Source organism: Homalodisca vitripennis, chromosome 4 (genome assembly GCF_021130785.1).
Source record: "Homalodisca vitripennis isolate AUS2020 chromosome 4, UT_GWSS_2.1, whole genome shotgun sequence".
Lineage (NCBI taxonomy): Eukaryota > Metazoa > Arthropoda > Insecta > Hemiptera > Cicadellidae > Homalodisca > Homalodisca vitripennis.
The window spans coordinates 109,417,821-109,442,500 of record NC_060210.1 but is presented as its reverse complement, the minus strand read 5'-3'; the positions used below and the strand labels follow the sequence as shown (position 1 = coordinate 109,442,500).

Below are 24,680 nucleotides of genomic sequence, written 5' to 3'. Positions count from 1 at the left end.
AATAATAAATTATTCTCATCAATATTATTTAGCCTAGTAACCTAATTTGTGGCTGCTTACTATACTGCAGCCACAACAAACCCTAGCTAAAGGGAATATTGAAATAAGTAAGTTTGTAAAGTTTAGTAGTCTATTCTAAATAGGCTAAATCAATTTAGCTTTAACCTAGGTTTATGGCAAGGGTGTGTTTATTTTGTTTTATGTTCTTAACTAACCATATTTTGTTCATCCAGAAGTAAGAGATATTTCAAGTTAAAGGACAAGGTCTGTTTAAGGTGTCTAGGTCATTTTCAAGGCAATGCTACATTTGTAAAAACTAGGCCGTTGATATAAGCAATATTATGACCATGATCTGTAACAGGTAGTCTGCTATCCCTGTGGTTCAAAAGTTCTTACATATGATTTACCTTTAAAATAGAAGTAGATATCACCTCATGAGATCCCAGAATTTGTGAATGGCACAATGTAAAACAAACAAATTTGACATGAATGAAGCCTTATCAAGGAGCTAACCTTGTTACACAAAATATTCCTAGAGAAAGTCGTCGTAATTCAATCAGCTTTCAGCTTTGTCTCGCACTCAAAACTGAACCAACAGCTGGCAAGCTGGGCATTCCTATTGCTAAAAAGGATTTTCACTTCATTGGAGCATGGAATCTGTGACGTAGACATAGAGGAAAGAATATTTTAGGTCATAGATGCAAGAAATAACTGAACAAAACATATTATTTCTTCACTAACAGTGTTTATCATTTACTGTATAAAAGTACATTTAAACTAAAAAGTTAAATGCAAAGATAAAAATTTCGTTCATTACTAAATTTTTCAAATGGAGAAAGGTGATGTTAATCTAAATTATTGTTTCAATCTTAAAATATCATATTATGTATTTAGAATATCTACAAATCTGTGTAAAGAAAACTGCACAATTTCTCAAAACTTACTTTATAGTAGATTTGATTATAATTAATTATAATCTAATAATGGTGTAACAATAACCATTGTTTTATATCTAGTTTTACTCTACATTTAAAGCTTAATTATAATAAAATCTTGCATTATCTTATTTTTAAATAAATAAAGGGGGAAGCTTAAAAGGACTCTTGGTTCCAAACGTGTAAAACCTTATTGCACGCCCCAAGTTCCGCTAGTAGGGCTTGCCTACCCCTGTACCTTCACCGAGATCCAAGAGCTTCTGCCCAATGCTGACGTCGAATTCGTCACCTGGTTGTGAAATTCCAAATAGGGTTCTACTCCTAACCTCAAACCTCGCACAATCCAAAATAATGTGTTCAGCAGTCTCCTCCAGCTGATTATATAGTTTAAACCTGTCTTCAGAAGAACTGCCCAGAGAAACTCTGCCACTGATGACAATGTGTATCTCTAAACCATTTTATAATAACTTGATAAAAAATTATTACCTATGGTCAGATCTGCTCTCCATCATGGAGCCGTCTGTGTACTAAACTAGATAACCTTTATCGCTAATCTATTCCTTCTTTCCTTCTCCAGTACTCCCGGGATCCTGTGGTTTCGACAAGGGGATTGCTATATACACACTCTTTTGGCATAGTGTCTGATGTCATACGTAATATATTGAATTGCATACCGCTTTGGCAATAGTCCGTACTAATCGAGCTTGTCCTTCAGTGCCCCGCAGCTTTCAATCTTTACGCGGGTTTATATGCTTCAGCCATGTCTTGTAGGTCTGGTGACAGAAGTCATAAAATAACTTTAAGTGCAGCTGTAGGTTTGCTTCTGAAAGCTTCTGTTTTTAACAAGCAAGCCAGTGTTTATAAGCCAGCTAATATAGTATAATCTACTTTATAGTAAGAGACATTTGACAAAAAATACATAATATCCATTGAACGAATGGTTAGCTGCACGAGTTGATCACGCACTAGTGATGAACCAATCCCACTCACAGGCGTCAAAAACAACAAAGGGCTAAAGATTTATCCCTTTATGACACTATGTTCCAGTTCTACTTGAGAAGAAGCAAGGTTGGAAATTATTCTGTTGTTTAGATCAGATTTAAACGATCAAAATGGCTCTCTAATACCGTAACATTCAAGTTTTTGAAGCAAAATATTATGCTCAACACAATTAAACGCCTTAGGACAGATCGAGAAAACACATAGCGTCTTTCTTCTACCACCGAGTTTCCATACTTATATAAACGAGACCCCCTATAGGGTTGTAGACATCATCAGAAACCGAAACATTTGCTAGTTTAATATTAAATGGAAACGCAGTTTTCAAAGATAAACGAATCACTTCCGTAAGTGCGCTAAGAATATGTCGATAACATGTTTTAATTAGCCACGTCAACATGTGATTTATAACAACAATTCTTTTATAAATATGTTGTAAGTAACACAAGCGACCTCTTGGTTAGTCATAGGAGCCATCATCATGGAGACAAGCGTGCTATAACTACAGTACTGCGCACACGAACTTGAGGAGGAGTAGACATGCTACATATGATCTGTAACTGAATAAAATAATTGGTTAATTCTTCAGCCTCAAGTTTTGTGTGGCTGTCATGAATATTACGGACTCTTAATTTAGGGTCATTTTAAATTTCACGCAATACTTATTACTATAATTGCCAAATCTTGATTGGGATATAATTTTACATTTTCAATTACTATCAAATATCATATGTTTTAGCAGTGTTAATGAAGTTTCTGCATATAATCAATTCTTTTTGGAGTAATATAATATAATCGAAATGTATTCTATGTTAGGGAATCCCTTTATTTTCAGAAAAAAAGCCCTAAAAGCTTAACTTACAGAAAAGGATTTCATGAATATCCAGATACATATTTTAAGAATTTATATTTTAGAACGTTTTACTAAACAATACTTGTTTATATGATAAGGTTTCAAAAGATATCGTGAACAATGTCACAAACCACATTTTCTCAGTGGTTTGTCTTCCCGAAAGTTCCCACAGCTCCCTGGACAGGTTGTTATTGAAAAGAGAAACTTTTCAGGTTGCTAGTGCCAATCGATAGGCGGCCTCTGATAACCTTTGCGCACGGTAATTCAGGTTTGGCGTTTTGATCACCATGACGGGTAAGTTAGAGCTATTAGTGTTATAAGGTTGTCTATTGCTACTGTATTTTTAAGTAGCCGTCACACGGGAACCTCCCTCAAAGTCCACGTGACTTGAATTAATCTCTAAATCTCTAGGTAAAGTGGTCCCCTTTTCTGAGACGTCGATTATAAAATCCCCTAGGGAGACAAAGTTCCACGTTCCAATTCACTAAGTAGGGTATCTAATTGTAAGAAATAGGTATTACAATCTCTAATGAACGAGCAATACAATCAAATGATTTGGATTTGTGGGTTGAAATTAAAATTTACAACTGAAATAAAACAAATGTTTTTCAATTGAATATTGTTATTTTTACTCATTTGATAATAAGTATCCAATGGTTTAGTGGATATTGCCGCAGCCACCAAGCACAAAACATAGCTTTGTTGAAAGGAAGAAAGAATAAAACTCAGTTCATTGCTTAGAACTTGTATTGAAGCGTTGGATAAATTACAAGTAAATTAATTCAAACCTCGTTATATTTTACAATGCGTTAGACCTACATAAATTTTAACATTTTATCTTAAAGTAACAGTGTAAGATAATACAATTATTAAATTATTTTGATTTATTTGGGTTCAATAAATAAAATGGAATAAGATAATTATTTTAAAATACTAATGAAAACTTAATCATTTTCAAACTTTAGAAAATAACAATCTTTAGTTTCAATACAATCCAAGCGAAACTAATTACGAGTATATCAAACGTGACCTACCTAATTTGCAAGTGGGTCAGCAAACCTGTTTTGTTCATCGAAACTCATCCTTAATGTCTCTAATTTCACAAGCAAAGTGGACCTTTCTCATATGAGATATCATCCGTTCCCTCGAGGAAAACCCGACTCTACAAAAGGAACAAGAGTTGGGCGTAACGTTGTGGGTGTACATGTGACTTCTGAAGGATATCTGAGTGTAGAACTGGGCGCTGCAGAACTTGCAGGAGTAGGCGCGGCCGGTCCTGTGGTGCTCGGCGTGTTTGTACATCAAGTGTTTCCTGTTGCTCTTGTAATCACAGAGTAGACAGGCGAACTGTTTGCTGGAGAGATGTATTTGTCGATGCCGTTTGAGGGAAGGCTGACGGTGGAATGCACGACCGCATACCTCACACGTATGCTCCTTCTCCGTCGTGTGCGACACTCCGTGGTTCCGCAAGTACGCCTTGTCCACGAACGTCTTCCCGCAGATCTCGCACTGGTATTGGGCTACCACCCTCCCCTCGCTGTGGATCCGCAGTAGGTGCTTGGTCATCGAGTCGCAGCGTGTCACCTTGTACGAGCAGAGGTTACAGAAAAAAGTCTTCACTCCATTCACTCGTCTGGCCAGCTCTTGTACGTCAGGAGGCCATTTGTTCTCATTACTTTGCAACTTTTTCTTTCGACCCCTTTTCTTCGGGCGTTTGTTAATTTTATGGACTCGAAATAAGTGGCTATCCAGCTTGTATTGGTTTCCAAAAATTCTGTAGCAAAGGTCGCAAATAAACATATCTAAAAAAAAAAACAAATGTCATAACATACCAGTTGTACAGTCGGTTACATCACTCAATGAGTTGTCGTGTATATTATAATGACAAACCTACCTGCTTGTGACGTCTCTCTGTCCTCAAACATAATGCCATCAGCTTCTTTCTGTATTTTCTCATTTCCGCTAGTTTGACTTGTGTTCGTGTTCACTTCCTGTAAATAAAACAATCATATGTTGACAGAATATGATATATCTCTACTTGTATATAGATATTATATGTAATCGAGTACCCATAAAGTCTTGGATTCCGCCATAACATTGAATGAGTTCAGAAACAAATTTTACTTAAGTAACGTTCATATGGCCCAGATTATGTGATGGAGGGAAGCTTTGCCTCCTTCCGAAAGTGAGGGATAAGGGCAACTCATAAGGAGTATATATTTAAATTCTCATTGATACCAAATTTAATTTAAGACCTTAATAAAACAATAATGGCAAAAACTAAATGTCTCCAAAATATTCTATTGTTTTAATTTATGTGTAAATTGTAAAATAATAAAAAGCACATACCTACGGAGTTAATATATTTTATGGACGTCTGAAATTAATATGTGAAAATACTAAACTTTTCAACCGTATACCAAAAAACCTTATTTACTTCTTTTTTGGCACCAAAATTAAATTTAGAACATTGGTCTAGACATTTATAAACACATATGATTGAAAAAAACATGTATTTCTTTAAATGTACGAAATAAGTTTAGCAACTCGAAAGGGATCTTTTTATCCCTTGAAAAGATCTATCGATCTTTTAAACCATTTATTTAGTAATTAAAAACGATGTGTTTTAAGTAAATATTAATGAGCCATATTGGATAGGATTAGCCCAGAGACTTCTAGAGGTTTTATATCTTTCTTCATATCGAAACCTGTAAAATAAAAATCGCATTCAATATACAGAAAACAAACAAATTTAGTTGCCCTACGCAGCCCAATTTTGGAAAGGAGCCAAAATTGCTACCTCCGCTGCAAACTTCATTTTAGACCACATAATCGTTCCACGAAGTAAATAGATGACAATTTTCTATCTTCCTTTAACTTACTCCAATCATTCAAAAGCTAAAAAATGGGGACTTGGATTTTTTAACACTGTGCAAATATTAAAATATCGAGAGTTATTCATATCCCTTTTAACTCGAAATAAATAAATTCACACATTTATGAAATGTTTCGCTTATTAAAGATATTTTCATGACTACCGATTTGCATTTGTAAATAAGTTGTGGTATTCTATTTATTTTGAAATATCCACGAAAATCGAAAATCTTATCTAATCTCAGCATGAACGAGTAATGTAGAAACGAAACAGTTTGCCAATAAATAGTATCGTGATTAATAATTGGGTCGTTTAAAAATTAAATCCATAATAGCTTAATTATGAGTGGCCCTTACAGTCAAATCAAGTACATTTCACATTGATTGGAATTGAACATTATACTCGATCCAATATAACTTTGGACCATGTAAACACAATTGGAATACAATAGGTGCCTTTTTGTAAAGAACTTGAATGAAGAGGGATCAAACAAACCTCCTCCTTCACTGTTACATTCGGACCATCTACAGTTGTGGAACTCTTGGTTACTCCGTTGCGATCCTCATTGAATCGTTCCACTTCCTCGGCGAGCCACTCGTCCATCCCGTAACTTTCTTGGAGAGAGCCACCTTTAAAGTCAACAACCAGAGGTGCTCTGCGCTCCTCGGGTTCTATCACATCCACCACTATCACTTCCAGCACTTTAGGCTCCTTCTTACTGCAATCCAAAGTCACCATTTACAGTTGTAACAAGTATATAATACACTCGTATGTCCCTGTCTGTTATTTTATGAATTACTAACTACTCTTTTATAAAAGCATTATTTCATGTTTACAATGTTAACTTTGTTCACATGATTGTAAGCTGAATTACAACACCTACGATTGAAGGACGTACCAGTCACGTACCAGTACCAGTTGTAGAACCACAACGTATACAGTAATTGGGGATCGCACCTCAACTAGAACAGGGACATAACAACGTCTATAATTACGTTGGCTCCACACACCAAACATCAAATTATTGTTATTTCCGTATCTGAGTTACTTGTATGAACACGTTTTTACCGGGAAACTATTATAAACAGTTTTAACAATGAATTTTGTTCTCCGTTTATTTAATATTTTTGGCCACAGAATAATAATGTGTTAGAGTAATATTAGGGGACATACTACAGATATTTGTTTTTATATTTTAGTTTAATGTATGGCAATATTACTCATACTATTCTCTTACAATAGACCGTGCATACACAATTTATGATTTATTAAATTATAACTTTTTATTGTAAAATTTACCACCAATGTAAATACCTTTATTCAACTAATATTTCAATTATCTATACTTTGATATAAGTTATGAGATGAGTTTTGTAAGTTATATTAGAGAACTGATAGGATTCTATGATGATAGGCGTAGTGTAGAAAGTAATTTTGTGAAGACAAGACTTTAAAAATAAATCAAGTATTTTTTTTTAAGAAATCTCAATTAATTCAAAGCCCTGTGGTGTAAAATCTTACATTACTTATAACAATACAAACAAGCATAAAGTGGTATCCCTTTTACTTTTACACCCATTTTTTCTAATCTTCACTTAGCCTCTAACCACACCTTCTTACTTGACCCTTCACATTGCAATTTTATGACAATTTCATTACGAAAATAGATTAATACTCAACTTCTTTGTATTTAGTATTTACTATCTTTCCTGAATTAAGAATTTGCTCATATATGATAAAAATGAATGCCCCAAACTACTGGTTACTATAAAACTACTACTAGCTGACCCAAACATACCATATTTTTTCAGTATGAACTATAACCCTTTTGGTTCTGCGTTTTTAGTCTTGAAGCTAATAAAAAGTTCAAACAAATAGACGTGAATGGTGTTACTTAAACACCACAACATAAACAACACAATTCGTGTTAGTTAAACATTTCTATGAAAATATTATCCCTAAAAGTTTTCAATCTGCTTGTCCTCGGAACAACAATATTATTAATTTTAAGCTATTTACAAGAGTGTGGAAGAGTCACCAAGGGATCTGCACGCGCAGACCGGCCGACCGCCCGTATGACTGGCGGAGGAGAGGGCAGTCTTTTCCAAGAACATTTGACTTTCCCTTAGAGCCTGTTATTTGGTATTTCTGGTTTATTCAGCTGTCTCTTGGCTATATTTAAATAAAAGGCGTTCTTTTAAATCAATCACAGAATGACCACGCTTAGGAGAGGTCAATGTTTCGTGGATGGCTAGTACAGTCTCGTGCCCAGATCATTTGGTGATTTGTAATTAAGATGAAACTGGTGAAATATTTTCATGGATGCTCCGTTTGTATTTAGTTAGTTATTTTGTTTTGCTTGAATCATAGTATTTTAAAGTAATAATTTCCGGCAATTTTATATTTAAAAAGAAAACTTAAAAACTTGAACTTTCGATATAATATTATGTTTGAACGAGCCAAATTGTGGTTGGCAATCAGTAAAAACTAAATTTAGAAAACGAGTCATTCTCGCGTCATACAATATATTATACATTTGCTGTAGGTGATAGTTTATGGAAGAGAATGGAATTAATCATACGCCATCTTCATTCTAAGCTGGAAGCATATGCAAGCGTAGCAGATTACTGGCGTTTTTGCCGTGGTAAAATATTGAGTAGCAGGATATTCTGGATGGGTGAGGTTGAGGTTAGGGGCAGCCTCCTGTTGAGATTCATGAGGAAAAATTAAAGGCACTAATCTCAAGTTATGTCTCTCGGAAGAAGGGAAAGCCAACTCTGAACCAGCCTCTCCAGTCAAAGCAGGTAGGGGGTGACACACCCTTGTGTCTAGGCTGGCAAAAACCTTTGACTCTTAGGAAACGAACCCTACCAACTCCACTCCAACAGTCATCTCCCGCATTAGACTAGACGTATCGAATTGCCCTTGCGCCCCAGAATCTCGACTTTTGGAGTTAGTGATGTGAAGCACTTTATAAATTGTTCGGCCAATAAATTGATTAACTTGAAAATGACATTAATTTCACTTCAGCATCTTTGCCGCTTAATGAAATCTTCACGCGGAACCATGTTCGAATGTCCTCGTTTAGCACTCAAATACTTTCCATACCTCATTATTTTGCTCTCTCAGAAATTAAGTATTAACATGGCAAGAGATAAATCTAAAAGCGTAATCAATTATGCGTACGCCAAGTCTGTACTAGGAACTCGCCTTGGGCAAAAGTTTCGATTGGAATAAACAACCAAATGCATTTTTGGTCTGTGTTTGTTTCGTTTTTCGGAACGTTTGGGCGTTTCTACTGTTTGTATGTATCTGTTACGTTCAGGGTACTAAATGCAGTTCAGGGTTTAGTCCAGTGTTTCCCAAACTTTTTGGATTCAAGGCTCCCTTTAGGTTTGTACTGCTTTCCGCGGCGCTCCACCTCCTCAAGTCATCTCTATGGAGTCGACGAAGAATATCAATAAGGTATTGTGACTTTAAAATTTAAATAAAAATTAATTCACATCGGTAAAACTTTTGACTGTATGCCTATTTAAAATTAGCCACCATAAACATAACAAGTAAAAACTGTTTTTTAATAATTATGTAAAACTATGTACTTTTTACTATTCCTGACTTTTACAGAAGAACGCTGAAATATATTTTTGTCAAACTTGGAGTAATATACAAGTAAATGTAAAGAGGGATGTAAATAAAGTAAAAAACGTTTAACATATTAAAGAAAAATTCAATGATTGCTTCGCAAAAATTACAGTTTACCTAGTTAGATTATATCTACTCAAATGCATCACAGTTCGTAATAGGTTTTCAAAGTTTCACACAAGCTAATCGGACATATTTGATAAAATTCTATACGAAGGATGAGTTGTTTTCCCTTTAATTAATACATCGAAATCTGGAACCATGTTCGAAACTATAGAAAGTCATTTTCTTGCAATTACTCACTTAGTATTTCAAGTTTTCAAGCAATTTAGTAAGAAAAGCTAACTTTGACAGAAAGTTCTTATCAATAAATGTATCTGTAATAACATGGTTGTTATCCTTCTGGTAAGCATATATTTCGTGTCTCGGCTCAAACATTCTGGAAAGAGGATTACCAAGAGACAACCAACAAGAACTACTGTAGAATAAAACATGGGCGGTCAGATCCCATGTCCTTGAAACAATGTGGTTGTAATGTAGTTTGTTGCACCCATTCCAATGCTAAGTATATTGTGCAGTTTCATTATGTAATGGATTCTTTCGATCGAACGGAGCTTGAAGCCCCCTTTTCGACCCACTATGGAACTGCTACTATCAGGATACTACTTATTACAGCACATTTTTGCCAGTCAATGTTCTGCTTATTGACTTGTCTGGGTGGAGTGATGTGTAACGTCAAAGCAACACGTTCCAAGAAATGGTGTACGTGCGCCTGTGAGTCCCTCACCAGAACGCCATTCATGCGCGATGACGTTAGCAATCTCTTTTGTTTATGCTGCATTGTTTTTATATAAAGCTAATTTTAAGTAATATGTGGAGGTGTATGTATATAATAATTAAATAATTTGATATGACATGATAAATCTAATCTAGCGTGAAGGCAAAAACAAATACACATTTTTAAATTTTTTTCACACTGTAATAACTTGTAGCTACGCCCTGGCAGGATTTCGAGGCACCCCAGGGCGCCGCGGCCCTCATTTTGGGATTCACTGGTTTCGGCAATAGTTTTTGACAGTACAACACACACAATCTTTGGACGGTATGAAGTAGGTGTGATTATTACGTGGTTGTGGTATAAAGAAATATGTGTTTAGGAAACTGTAAATTAATCCTAAAGACATGGATTATGATGATGATCGAATATTATTTTTCAGTTTTAAAAATCCAACAGCTGTCAATAAATGTTTACACAAAATGTAAACAGTCGCGCACATTTCAATGGTTGTACTACGACGTAACTTCCGCCAAAATAAACTTATTACAACCTGTACACATTCGAGAAAATGTTTTTTTTTATATTAAATATACACTACTATTTGTAACGTCAATAAACTATGGAATATTTTGAAAATTAATATATCTGTTGAAAATATGTACAGTTTTTCATTTGAATTTACCGCAATTGTAGTGAACGAAACCGCAAGCATATTTGTGTATTATTGTGTACAGTAGCATATCTAAGATTATGTACGAATCACCCCACAAGAAAGTTTTCGTGTATATTCCTGCTAAAATATTGTATCAAGTAGTAATGTACAAGTACTATTCAATACATAGAACACTGTTTAAGTAATAAGGTACAATTCAATTTTGTGACATACCAGTAAGTGTCACTGATCGTCTCATCCATATTCTCATTACCATCCATTTCCACTCAGTACAACACCTGAAATGTCCACATTTTTATAGGTTACAATTTTTGTTTATTAGTGTGAAATTCAAAATACATTCACTTCTTTAAGAGTATATCGATGCTATTGCAGCAGATAAATACAGTACATATTTAAAATAATCATGAGTTTTCAAGCGTAAAAATTGTAAATAATCAGTGTTTTATACTGCATAAAAATATAGAGACATATAACTAAAAAATTGTCTGTTTAATTATATACAATAATGTATAAGTGAATGTCATCCACTAAGTAAATAAATCACTTATGACATTTTATGGCCTTTAAACGTTAAACGAGTTTAAAAAGTAATTTATAGTTAATGACACCAAAAACATGTTTAGTTGTGATTTTATGTGGCTAAATACAATTGAGGGGTAATGAATTTTAATCCTTGCTGTCAATCTTTGCATTCCAGTGTAGTAGTAGAATGTGTAACACACTATTGTAGATGGCTTGGAAATCATTCATATTCTGAAAATTTTGCACACATAGAAGAGTTATTGTTAGTGACGTTATTAAAAATAAAGTTACATTAGGTGGAATAATACACAAAGATCTTAACTGTAAGGTTTGGAATTGTATGGTTAGGAAAATAATGTAATAAAACGACACGATAATCTACACATGATATTACTTTGCCAATTATCGGCTGATCAACGTCCTAACGAACGCAAATGTTCAAGGGAGAGTTCAAAAATCTCTCACCGTTAATCAGATTGACTAAATTTTACTGTCTAAAATAATGTCTACAGTTTAGTCATCTAATAAAAGGAATAAAATAAAAGGAAATAACAGCCGAAACCTTCATGGAACCTTGCCAATGTGAGCACTAACTATTGTCTTATCATGCATGGTCAATGACCATACAAGGTAGGCATTTGTCTTTACATAGGATAAGTTTGACTTTTGTATCCTTCAAGACAAATAACTGACTTAGTCTCTGTTTTTATTAAAAGTATTGTGTTTGCATAAGTATTGTAGTTTTAGAGACTGCACATAGAAACGTGAAGGAAAAGTCAATGATTAAAGGATATCGCGCCAAATTTAATCCATTGTGGGATGGGTTAATATTGTGATTATCATATAATCCTAGATTCTATCGCAGTGAAATGTACTTAGCATGTAGAGATTACCATATTTAACGTTTCCAATTACGCTTCTACATCATTTGTAGTGATTTACTTGGGAGACTATACGTTTTTCCATTGTTACTGACGGAAGATATAGAGTTAGAAATAACAACTTTACCTTGTTGTATCATCGACGTCTTACCTCACACAGTGAAAATATTTCGGATGAACAGGTTAACCGTATCTAAAAACTAACCTACTATTCCACCCGTGTACTTAGTACCTGTCAATGATTTCTATTAACAATACAACAAACAGTGCAACTAATCATATGATAGTTGGAATTATAAGTCATGTGTAAAATAATTTTTGGTCTGGAAAAATCAAAGACTATCAAACATGTTTGATTTTCAATTTTATGCGTAGTTTAGAACTTAATTGCAGCTGTGACAAATTGTCACAGACTTTACGATAGTAGAAATTATATATAATATAATAATAATTTCTAATCCATTCTATTGAAGATCCCAGCATCAAGTGGTCCCATGAAACTGCAGACTACTAGAGGCTGGGGCTGTCTGGGATTTTTTAGATCTTTAGTCGTACTAATTATAGGAACCCCAAAGGGATGGTTTACCTATAGTACTACGATTACAGAATGAGAGGTCCCAAATTCTAGGGTTTTATATGTGCTATTTGAGGTCTAGTAATCTTATTTGCATGTATAACCGTATTTTGTCCCAGATGCGGAGAGATAAGTAGTTATAGGTAAAATCTTTAATATACAATTTCCTGCTATCCTACATATAGAGATACAGATGAAAGAATGTTTAAATTAATAAGTTATGGTTTACGGTGTACTGGCTGTTCTAAAAGTACAAACAAAGAGCAGAGAATGTTTTAAGATAAGAATGTTAACAGAAATTATATAATTTACATTGCAATAATATGTCCTAATATTTAAATAATTGTGATTAAATGTAATGTTATTAAGGATATGTAAATATATTCCTTATCTCTGTACTGAGTAGTACGTCCACTCTCTCAACTAATCTAACAGAACTAGCAGAAGACGTGCTGGAGTAGAGCAGGTAAGTTTCCATTAAAACCCCATTACCTTACTTTAGTGATAATTACACTTCAGTGAGCATTAAATTTTAAACTAGGCAATTTAGAAAATGTTATCAGCAGAATAATCTGTCTTAATTGATCAAATGCTAACCTTCAAGTTATACAATTAGTTTAATTATAGCTTACTTAATTGTATTTAGGAATCTTCATTTTCCAAAATACTTCTTTATCAAGTGGGCCAGGGATATAACCAATATATGAGCTGATTTTTTGAGAATATTAGTTTGGATCTTGGGCTATCCACAAATTTTTTATGTTTTAGGGATGTAAAGTACAATTTGAATTTCTCTAGGGGTGTCGTATATGAAGGAAACGTCACCCTAGATTGTCTGTAACGTGTTTTGTAACTGGTGAATTGAAATTATTCAAACTTCCTCAAGGGTTTCTACTATTCTATCAACATTATTAAGAATAAGGTTTCTCCTAAAGTTTATTATGATTTCCTCATACAACATCCTATACAGCGCTATGTTTATTATCCGCATGTAAGTTGTACAGATTGTTAGCTTCAAAATCCTGCAGTACAACGTGTAATAGGCAGTCTGATGTGGTGTATTATATTTTGTTCTTGTTTGTAGGTTCAGGGCCGGTCCTAGGTTTTTTGTGCTCCCTAGGTGAAAAAAATAGTGTACCTTCAGTAAAGTCCATTCGGCGTGTCTGGTTCGGAAAAGAGTTCTTTTTAATACATATTATGAAAAAAGAATTATATTGCATAACCTTTGATTAAGGAGTAGGATATGTAAATAAATCAAATGTAAATTCTACAGAAATTTCAAATAATTTATTTCATAAACCTCGAAATATTTTTACTATGGTAGTTGAAAATAGTCGAATGAAAAGATGTTTTAAAAGTAGTTGAATGATAAGTGAAAAAAGTAGCCTAACAATGGCTTTGCATTTAGCGTTTTGTTTTGAAGACTTATAGATTAATAATTAGAAGTATAAATTATTATTAGAAAAGTTACATAAAACAGTTTAATTTATTAGGTATATCGTGTATCAATATTTGTGTTTCTGCTCATTCTTAAATGAGTCAAACACGGCCTAATATTCAATGATAAAAAAAAGTTCTATTGTCATGAACATCTAATTTTTTCGCCGTGCCCCCGCAATGCCAAGGTTTTGGGAACTAATAGTTCTAACGAGAGCAAACAGCCATTCTAGAATTTCTGCCATTAAATTTCTTCTTCGTTTTACCTTTTGTTCATGATCACTGTCAAGAGTTGAATTATTTTTAATATTTGTCTCCATTGTTTTTCCATTTTCAAAGTTTGAAGGTGTTCATTTGTTGTTTCGTGCGTTTCAAGAAGGGTCGAACTATTATGTCAATAATTACAACCCCTTAGACGTTTACGGTAGATTTTTAATATTGAAGATTGTCTCGGTACACATCTTCTCCATTCGAAACCATTCTTCTGTAATGGAAATCAGAAAATATTCTATTATTCAGACCCTTTAAAAAATTTTCCTTTTACTTGATCAGATTCATGCTTTACTAAAATAGTTCGTAAGGTTTTACGATTAATATTTAGAGTGTTCCAGGCTGCATCATAATCAGTATGATTGATCAAACTATACGAGGATTTGATTTTTCCGGCGGAATTCCTTAGCTGCATCGGTAGCGTCCATCTCTATTCAAACGAAATTTTTAGGACATTCTCGAGGATCATGTTGAGGCTGGTTATTTTTAATTATCTGCTCTGATAATAGAGGTGTGTCGTTTTGGTTTAATTAAATATTTATCAAAGGACCTTTTAGCCTTTTTTGTCGATTCTTCTCTTTCTTTTCTTCTTTTCTTAAACCAAACGTCTGAGTGTTTTCCTAGCTATAACACATGAATCTGAAAACATGGGGTAGACTATAAATTACTATAAATTTAATACAATATAACAAACGTAGGCACTCAACTACAACCATGAATAATAGTGCAATAATATACGCAGTGGCGAATTTATCAAGAGTGACACTAGAAACGTGCCTGTGGGACCAACGATATTTTGCTGTTATTTAACAATTAAATTTATCAGTAATAGTTTGATATATATCACTTGATTGGCGACTGCACAAAACAATTACACTATCAATGCAAACAGCTTGGCGAACCTCAATTTACGATTCACTAACTAATTGGATCTATATTATAACAATCACACTTGATATAGAGTCTACATCTAATTTTACAATCACACTTCTTTCACTCATTGCAATGCAACCCACCCACTTGCGACCCAAAAACTCACTTGCATTTAAGATTCACTGAGACACCAAGGACACGTTTAGAGGTGTTTAACGCCTTATGCATTGGAGCATCTCATTGAATTCGGCAGTGTATTGAGGAAAGGAACACCCGTGTGCGAAGGAACACCCGTTTGCGAGGGCAGGTGTTCATAAACATCTAATTTTTTGCTCTGTCACGGCTCATACTTCTTTCTGGTTGCAATGCAACTCACAGCACAGCGGATCTGGTTAAAGGCATAAACTCAACTGCAATTTCAATTTAGATTTTGAAGACACCAAGGACACGTTTGAGGTTGGCTTTACGCACTTTTTGCATTTGAATACTCTTTGAAACTGAGTGTTTGCGCATGCTCCCCAAAGAACCAATCCGTAGCCAGAAGGGGGTAAATCAAGCCATAATACGCCATTATGTTTACTGACTCTAAACGAAGAACGAAAATGCCTGAGAGTTTGGCGGAAACATCGTATGTGTTCATTCCGTGGCCATCGATCAAGGTGAATTCCTAGAAATTTTGAAGGCATTACTTCTCCAGGATCATACAAGCCAAAAAGTACTGATTGCCTGCCGGCACTGATGCCTGCCAGTCAAAAAAAACGTTAGATTTATTGAAGAGTTTATTGTCTGAGTTAAGGCTGTGGATATATTGGATAAAGATTGTTAATGTCAAAAGAGCCTTTTAAAATCTTCGTTTGACATAGCATTGAAAACGTCGTATCATCCTCAGTCTCACTGAAATCCATGCAGTAGCAATGAGTTATGTCATTGTTTGTGTCCCCAGAAAAACACAGGATCCGAGAGACAACTGGGTAAGACGTCCATAGTTCAGTTATATTGCTTTGTACGATTTATTAAGATATCTTAAACAACTTGGGATCTTTAACTTACGAACGAACAACACCATTTAAGAGAATGTCTCTAATGCTGTGGCGGAGTAAGGTTTTGTCAAGCAGGTTACCGTGGTTAATGCAATAGATGCTTTATGACAGGTCGAATTCCTTAGAATTTGTGGTTACAACTGCTTTACTTCTTCTTAGAGTTATTGCAACTGCGGAAAGGCACGGCCCGCACTGATTTTAGCCTGCAGTGCCTAGGCAAGTCGATGTATTCAATGTAACCTTAGATTTTGAAGAGTTTAATTAGTGTAGGTTAATTGCTCGGATGTACTGAGATGTACCGAGAGAGTTTTGTGTATAGGCCCCACCCCACCTTTGTTATAGCTCTTCGAATTTGACATACAGTTACAGCTTCTTAGTAGTGGTCGGGATTGCTCGAATGTTGCTGAGATGTACCGAGAGAGTTTTTGTGTATAGGCCCCACTCCCAGGACCATTGTTTATAGCTCTACGAATCTAATACAGTACAGTTCTTAGTATGGTCGGGATTGCTCGAATGGGCTGAGATGTACCGAGAGAGTTTTGTGTATAGGCCCCACTCCACCATTGTTATAGCTCTACGAATCTCTAATACAGTACAGTTCTTAGTAGTGGTCGAATTGCTCGGATGTGCTGAATGTACCGAGGTTGTCTGTATACGAAGAAAGCAAACCATTTTTATTAGTTCTACGTAACTACTTACAGTAAATACACAGTGTTCTGTTCGGAAGTGCTTATTGTATGCGGGCAACGGCCCGACCATTGTTTTAGCTCTACAAAGCTACTGATAGAGAGTACATCGTAGTAACTGGTGAGTCTGCTCGGAGTGTGTTGAAATGTACCGTGCTGTTCTTGGTGTAAGGCTGCGGGCCAAACATTGTTTTAGCTCTACAAAGCTACTAATTCAGTAGAGTACAGTAGTAAGTAACTGTGTCTGCTCGAGTGCTGTGTACCGGTGCTGTTCTTGGTGCGTATTGTGCGGGCACGCCCACCATTGTTTTAGCTCTACAAAGCTACTAATTCAGTAGAGTACAGTAATAGTAACTGTGCTCTGCTCGATGTACTGTGAGCTGTTCTTGTGCGTATTGTGCGGGCACGCCCGACCATTGTTTTAGCTCTACAAAGCTACTAATTCAGTAGAGTACAGTAGTATTAACTGTGCTGCTCGAGATGTGAACCGAGAGAGTTTTTGGTGCGTATTATGCGGGCCGACCCAAACAATGTTTTAGCTTTTACAAAGCTACTAATTCAGTACAGTTCGTAGTAGTGGTCTGTGTCTGCTCGAGTGTACTGTGCTGTTCTTGAGAGAGTATTGTGCGGGCACGCCCGACCATTGTTTTAGCTCTACAAAGCTACTAATTCAGTAGAGTACAGTAGTTGAGTAACTGTGTCTGCTCGAGTGTACTGCTGTTCTTGGTGCGTATTGTGCGGGCCGACCCAAAACATTGTTTTAGCTCTACAAAGCTACTAATTCAGTAGAGTACAGTAGTAGTAACTGTGTCTGCTCGAGTGTACTGTGCTGTTCTTGGTGCGTATTGTGCGTTAGGCCGCCCGACCATTGTTTTACTCTACAAAGCTAACTACAGTAGAGTAACAGTAGTAGTAACTGTGTCTGCTCGAATGTGTACTGTGCTGTTTCTTGTGTATTGTGCGGGCCGACCCAAACGTGTTTTAGCTCTACTAAGCTACTAATTCAGTAGAGTACAGTAGTAGTAACTGTGTCTGCTCGAGTGTACTGTGCTGTTCTTGGTGCGTATTGTGCGGGCCGACCCAAACATTGTTTTAGCTCTACAAAGCTACTAATTCAGTAGAGTACAGTAGTAGTAACTGTGTCTGCTCGAGTGTGCTGAGCTTCTGTTCTTGGTGCGGTAGTGTGCGGCCGACCCAAACATTGTTTTAGCTCTACGAATCTAATTCAGTAGAGTACAGTAGTAGTAACTGTGTCTGCTCGAGATGTACTGTGCTGTTCTTGGTGCGTATTGTGCGGGCCGACCCAAACATTGTTTTAGCTCTACAAAGCTCTAATTCAGTAGAGTACAGTAGTAGTAACTGTTGCTCTGCTCGAGTGTACTGTGCTGTTCTTGGTGCGTATTGTGCGGGCCGACCCAAACATTGTTTTAGCTCTACAAAGCTACTAATTCAGTAGAGTACAGTAGTAGTAAGTGTGTCCGCTCGAATGTGTACTGTGCGTTTTTGTGCGTATTGTGCGGGCCGACCCAAACATTGTTTATAGCTTACAAAGCTACTAATTCAGTAGAGTTCTTAGTAGTGTGTGTCTGCTCGAGTGTACTGTGCTGTTCTTGGTGCGTATTGTGCGGGCCCCGACCCAAACATTGTTTTAGCTCTACAAAGCTCTAATTCAGTACAGAGTACAGTAGTAGTAACTGTGTCTGCTCGAGTGTACTGTGCTGTTCTTGGTGGCGTATTGTGCGGGCACACGCCCGACCATTGTTTTAAGCTCTACAAAGCTACTAATTCAGTAGAGTACAGTTCTTAGTAACTGGTGGATTGCTCGATGTGCTGAGATTTAACTGAGTGTTCTTGGTGCGTATAAAATGCCCCGACGACCATTGTTTATACCTCTACAAAGCTACTAATTCAGTAGAGTACAGTAGTAGTAACGGGTCTGCTCGAACTGTGCTGAATGTTCTTGGGAGATTGTTTTTGGTGTATAGGCCCCGACCCAAACATTGTTTTAGCTCTACAAACAACCTACTAATTCAGTAGAGTACTTAGTAGTAGTAACTGTGTCTGCTCGAGTGTACTGTGCTGTTCTTGGTGCGTATTGTGCGTGCCGACCCAAACATGTTTTTTAGCTCTACAAAGCTACTAATTCAGTAGAGTACAGTAGTAGTAACCTGTGTCTGCTCGAAGTGTACTGTGCTGTACTTGGTGCGTATTGTGCGGGCCGACCCAAACATTGTTTTTTAGCTCTACAAAGCTACTAATTCAGTAGAGTACAGTAGTAGTAACTGTGTCTGCTCGAGTGTACTGTGCTGTTCTTGGTGCGTTATTGTGCGGGCCGACCCAAACATTTGTTTTTACCTCTAAATAGTTTTAGAGACTGACCTTGTCTGATAATTTATATGTTTTACTAAAACAGCTGATCCAACACTGTGTGCAGTGAAATATCAGTCAGGCTTACCAACTATCCGAATAGTAGAATAATAAATTCCCTGCATACAACTATACAACAACGGGGTTTCATGAATTATTATTGAAAAAAATAAAACACAAAGAAAGTATAACATTCATGGTATTTTTGAAATATGTAAATAATCTAACTTCCATTGATTCAGTAATAAAGTTGGGTCTCTTAAATAAAATGACTCAAACCCTACACCTCCTGCTTGCTGGTCTTGAATTGTAAGATTAAAAACTAGAAGAAATCTTAAGAAGTCATTGTAAATCTTAAGTAGAACAGTTTCCATATATAGGTACTGATAAGACAGCTGTTACAGTTTGAAATATTTTTTTGGACGCAGCGAGTGAACTACGCAATCAATAATCATCTTGACCATATTAATTTGTTTGTCTTGTTACTACGCAACTTGGTCCATTTAATTTTATAGTTTCCAGGATCCCTTTAGTGTGCATAAAGTCTGGAACAATATATCTCTAACCGCTAAATATAAATGAATTAAACGACAGTATGTTATAATCTGTTCAAGTCCAAATATTGTTTGAACGGTTGTAACTCGAGTACGCTATAAACAACCACAGTTCCATAATTGTCATACACTAATTTGTACTCATTACAAATATAATTTGTTACTCATTAAGAAACAGTTTAGAGCAATCTTTATTTTGACGCTAATTGTACTGTGGCGAGAGAAAAGAAGAGACCTGGCCCGTGCCGGCGCACAGCTGTGTACTAGTAGTGTATTGCCGCGCGGTAATTTCAGGCGCTTCGCCCCACAGCCAACCCTGCGAATTGTTTATCCTAGCAATGGAGTTATTTGTTTTCAGTAATGTGGCATTCCTGCAGAGTGTGACTCAACTTAAATGTTAAATTTTATATACATAAAAGCACTAAATTTACATTTTATATATATATATATATATATAGTATATATATATATATATATATATGAACATTAGTTGTTATCTTAACAATAACAAATCTTCAATTTCAGCAATTCATTCCTTTAATTATTGTTTGTTTACAACCACTGTAGAGCCTAATTATTAGAATGTATTACAAACATAAAATTTTGCTCAATTTTAATTGATCACAACAGTACCGTCATTTAAATTATCTTATAAAACATAACAATTAGGCCGCAAATCAATCAAAACAGTGAAACAATAATGGAATTACGAAACAAGGCGCGGTAACATACTAGTAGTAGCGCCTGAAATTTTCAGATAGGCCAGAATCCAGGTCTCTTCTTTTCTCTCGCCATCAGTATATCATATCCGGTATTTGCAAACACCAACCAAACGACTACCAAACAGATACGTTTCTATTTTCAAAAGAAAACACATTACCACATGTTTCGTTTGTGTCAAATACTATTACTGATTTAGAACCATAGCAGAGCTCTACTAAATAGAATCAAACAAAGAGCATGGTGTTTAAAAATAATCGATTAAATACAGTTTACTATTAGCCACAGGATCGAACCCTTAAAATATCCGACAAAAGTTCTAAAACACCCTGTAAAAACCAGATTTTTACTAAACTTAAAATCTTACAAGTTTACAGTCTTCACAAGGAACTGAAATACTAGTACTTAAAAATTTACGCCGGGAAGTTTATGCTGTGACCTTCAAACTGTAAACTAGTAGAACGGTTCTCTAAGTAAACTTATAGAGCCACCAGGTGGGGTGCTTGATATTAAGTTTATGCTCTGACCTTCAAACTGTAAACTAGTAGAACGGTCTCTAAGTAAAATTATAGAGCCACCGGGTGGGGTGATTGATATTAAGTTTATGCTCTGACCTTCAAACTGTAAACTAGTAGAACGGTCTCTAAGTAAACTTATAGAGCCACCAGGTGGGTGCTTGATATTAAGTTTATGCTCTGACCTTCAAACTGTAAACTAGTAGAACGGTCTCTAAGTAAACTTATAGAGCCACCAGGTGGGGTGCTTGATATTAAGTTTATGCTGTGACCTTCAAACTGTAAACTAGTAGAACGGTCTCTAAGTAAACTTATAGAGCCACCAGGTGGGGTGCTTTGATATTAAGTTTATGCTCTGACCTTCAAACTGTAAACTAGTAGAACGGTCTCTAAGTAAACTTATAGAGCCACCAGATGGGGTGCTTGATATTAAGTTTATGCTCTGACCTTCAAACTGTAAACTAGTAGAACGGTCCTCTAAGTAAACTTATAGAGCCACCAGGTGAGGTGCTTGATATTAAGTTTATGCTGTGACCTTCAAACTGTAAACTAGTAGAACGGTCTCTAAGTAAACTTATAGAGCCACCAGGTGGGGTGCTTGATATTAAGTTTATGCTCTGACCTTCAAACTGTAAACTAGTAGAACGGTCTCTAAGTAAACTTATAGAGCCACCAGGTGGGGTGCTTGATATTAAGTTTATGCTCTGACCTTCAAACTGTAAACTAGTAGAACGGTCTCTAAGTAAACTTATAGAGCCACCAGGTGGGGTGCTTGATATTAAGTTTATGCTCTGACCTTCAAACTGTAAAACTAGTAGAACGGTCTCTAAGTAAACTTATAGAGCCACCAGGTGGGGTGCTTGATATTAAGTTTATGGCCTCTGACCTTCAAACTGTAAACTAGTAGAACGGGTCTCTACAGTAAAATTATAGGGCACTTCTTGTCATTACACCGGGTGGGGTGATTTGATATTCAGTTTATGCTTTGATCGCTCTAAGATCGGCAACTTTGTTGTGCCGGATCACAGTTTAACCTCTGACATTGGGCACTGCTTGTCGTTACTGCGCCACGCCATATAACAGCTGTTAACGTCCCGGGCCGTTACGCAGCGCTGTCGGAGTCTGTAATACGTAAAACTGATTTATTTTTATGGCTCTCTTTTATTACATTACATAAGACTGCTCAAGTGATTAAATTTATTCAAACACAATAACAGAAAATCCATTATAACCTTCAGTGTCCTATAACTCTACAGCGTTTGTTAAGTTTGCACTTTTATGTCTTAAAACAACGGTATTGGTAAAATTAGCCATCAATTTCTATATAAATTCGTTTCAAGAGTAAAACGATTTCTTAATGAGTACGATGCTTTCACTAAAGTACGATATATTATTTTGCTTATATAAAATTACCCAGAAGATTTTGTTGAATTATTCTTGTGTAGAGTACGTAAGTTTGGTTAAAACTAAAAATCCTTACAATGAAAATATTATTTTGACTATAAAACGTTTTATTGAAACTGATTTTGCTAAGAAAGGGCAGAGTATAAAAGATACCCGAAAATGTAGAAAGAATAATCACGTTTGTTTGTTGACTGACCTGTGTAAAAGTAGTGCCCTTACTTTCCTCATTATATTTCTGTGTCCACGGCCAGCTCTATATCTGTACTGTTTGTATTTTTGTTAGTTGGGTTGGGGTAACATTATTTCACCTTGCATAAAAGGCAAATAGTAACAAAACAACGATTTATAATACAATCATGTAAAATCTAAAGAATATATACATTGTTTTTATTTTATAAAATAAAAATATATCATGTCTATTATATAAAAATAGCGCACCCATTGCGCGGTATATACACATGCTACGAGTGCAGTAGTTCACATCGACGCCAATCAGAGTCGTATGTTCCATCGATTGATTTCCAATGTTTAATCTTGCCTAGTGTGTTCGTTTACTCGTGAATCGGGACTTCATGTCTTGAATTTGTTTAACTAAATCAACCCAGGTTCTCTTCCTTAAGTACAAACCCTAAACTTGTAATAACATTTGAATAAAATAATTATTAGTTGCTTTGTAAGCACGTTTATTTTTGGTCCAGGATCTTCAGTTCCATTACAGTTCAGACAAGACATTCTCACAATATTGATCTGAGCCTAGCATGAGATATGTCTGGCAGTAGCACATAGAGGAAGCGAGAAGGTTCAGAAAGCCTGAGGCGACTTGATCACAGCCTACAACTATATCGTTAAACCAATCTGTAAATTAAAACTAGTGTATCCGTAACTGTCAATCGAGCGGTTTCGAGGTTATTATTAATTAATTATCAGTTTCAAGTAATAGTAGTTATTAAATATGTTATACTCGCATAACATTAGATTGAATTGTATATAAAATAAAAACATGTATTGCTTACACAGGCCCCTATTATTATAAATTACTTGATTAACATATATATGGTTTATATGATATATATGTTTATTAATATATATATATATATATATATATATAATATAATATTAAGGAAAAGTGGTGTCAAATAACAGGATAATCATAGTAAGGTATTTGGTTGTTTGCAATTGATCTTTATTTTTACGCAGCAGCAACGTTACTATCTAAAAGTTACCTTAAGAATTGCTGTAATTTTTACAACTGGTTACTGGTTGTTAATGCCTATTAAATAATAAAAATTGATATGAAACCACACCTGTATATAACTTCTCATAAAATTTAAACAGCTGGGATTACGTTCCAATCTAGACTTTTCAGAATTGTCTGGTTAGGATTAATGCAAGTAGTAAGTGATTAAAAAAATATTATATTTATTTTCTAATACTATCATAAAAATTATAATATTTCTTACATATTTTTTTGCCTATAGTCTGTCCATATTTAGGTCGTGTTTGTGTTATGGTTATTTTTTTAAATTCACATACAAGCAAAGCCGGAAATAAATTTCTTAAGTTGAAAAAGTTTCCAGTTTTTTCTGAACCCGAGACAGGTACCTATTCAATCTAAGTTATAGACATAACAAGCCCATTCTTTCTTTCTAACAACTCATCCATTGAAACATTCGTGATACGAAGAGTTTTTGATAATCCATCAAAAGGCACGAAAATGGAACATTACTATTGGTTGTAAAATTTTGCACACATTTGTATTTAAAACTCAGTGGAAAATGACACTACCATGTACAATTTCAAAATTTCCTTCCTCTGAGAATATTAATATTGTGGAAAAAACTTTTTGTCCGTAAAAAAATATATTATAAAGTTTTCCAACACAGAAAAATTAAAAGAGTTGTTGAAGATCCTCTTAAGTTACTAATATTATAAAATCTTAAAATTATGTATTTAATTTTAACATATGTTTACTGTTTCGGTGTCTACTATGATCCAGTAATTGTAAATTTCATTTGAATGATAAGTTTATCCATGTTGAAATGATAAAGTAGTAGGATTGAAAGTAATGGAAAAGATTTG

The 24,680-nt window shown here is 35.3% G+C and overlaps 1 protein-coding gene across 3 annotated transcripts; it reads right to left on the bottom strand.

Moving 5' to 3' along the window:
- Positions 1-3,516: 3,516 nt before the first annotated feature.
- Positions 3,517-12,406, bottom strand: LOC124361482 (zinc finger protein 652-A-like). Of its 3 annotated transcripts, none has more exons than XM_046815530.1 (5): positions 12,289-12,406; positions 10,969-11,033; positions 6,158-6,380; positions 4,682-4,778; positions 3,517-4,589 (listed from the first exon to the last, which is right to left on the bottom strand). In XM_046815530.1, exons 2-5 carry the CDS (start codon positions 11,013-11,015, stop codon positions 3,856-3,858), a joined length of 1,101 nt encoding a protein of 366 aa, XP_046671486.1. In that variant the 5' UTR covers positions 11,016-11,033; positions 12,289-12,406; the 3' UTR covers positions 3,517-3,855. The 3 variants fall into 3 exon arrangements, with proteins under 3 accessions (XP_046671486.1, XP_046671487.1, XP_046671488.1); XM_046815531.1 differs by having other exon boundaries at positions 12,313-12,400; XM_046815532.1 differs by lacking the exon at positions 10,969-11,033 and having other exon boundaries at positions 12,289-12,369.
- Between the last annotated feature and the right edge of the window lie 12,274 nt (positions 12,407-24,680).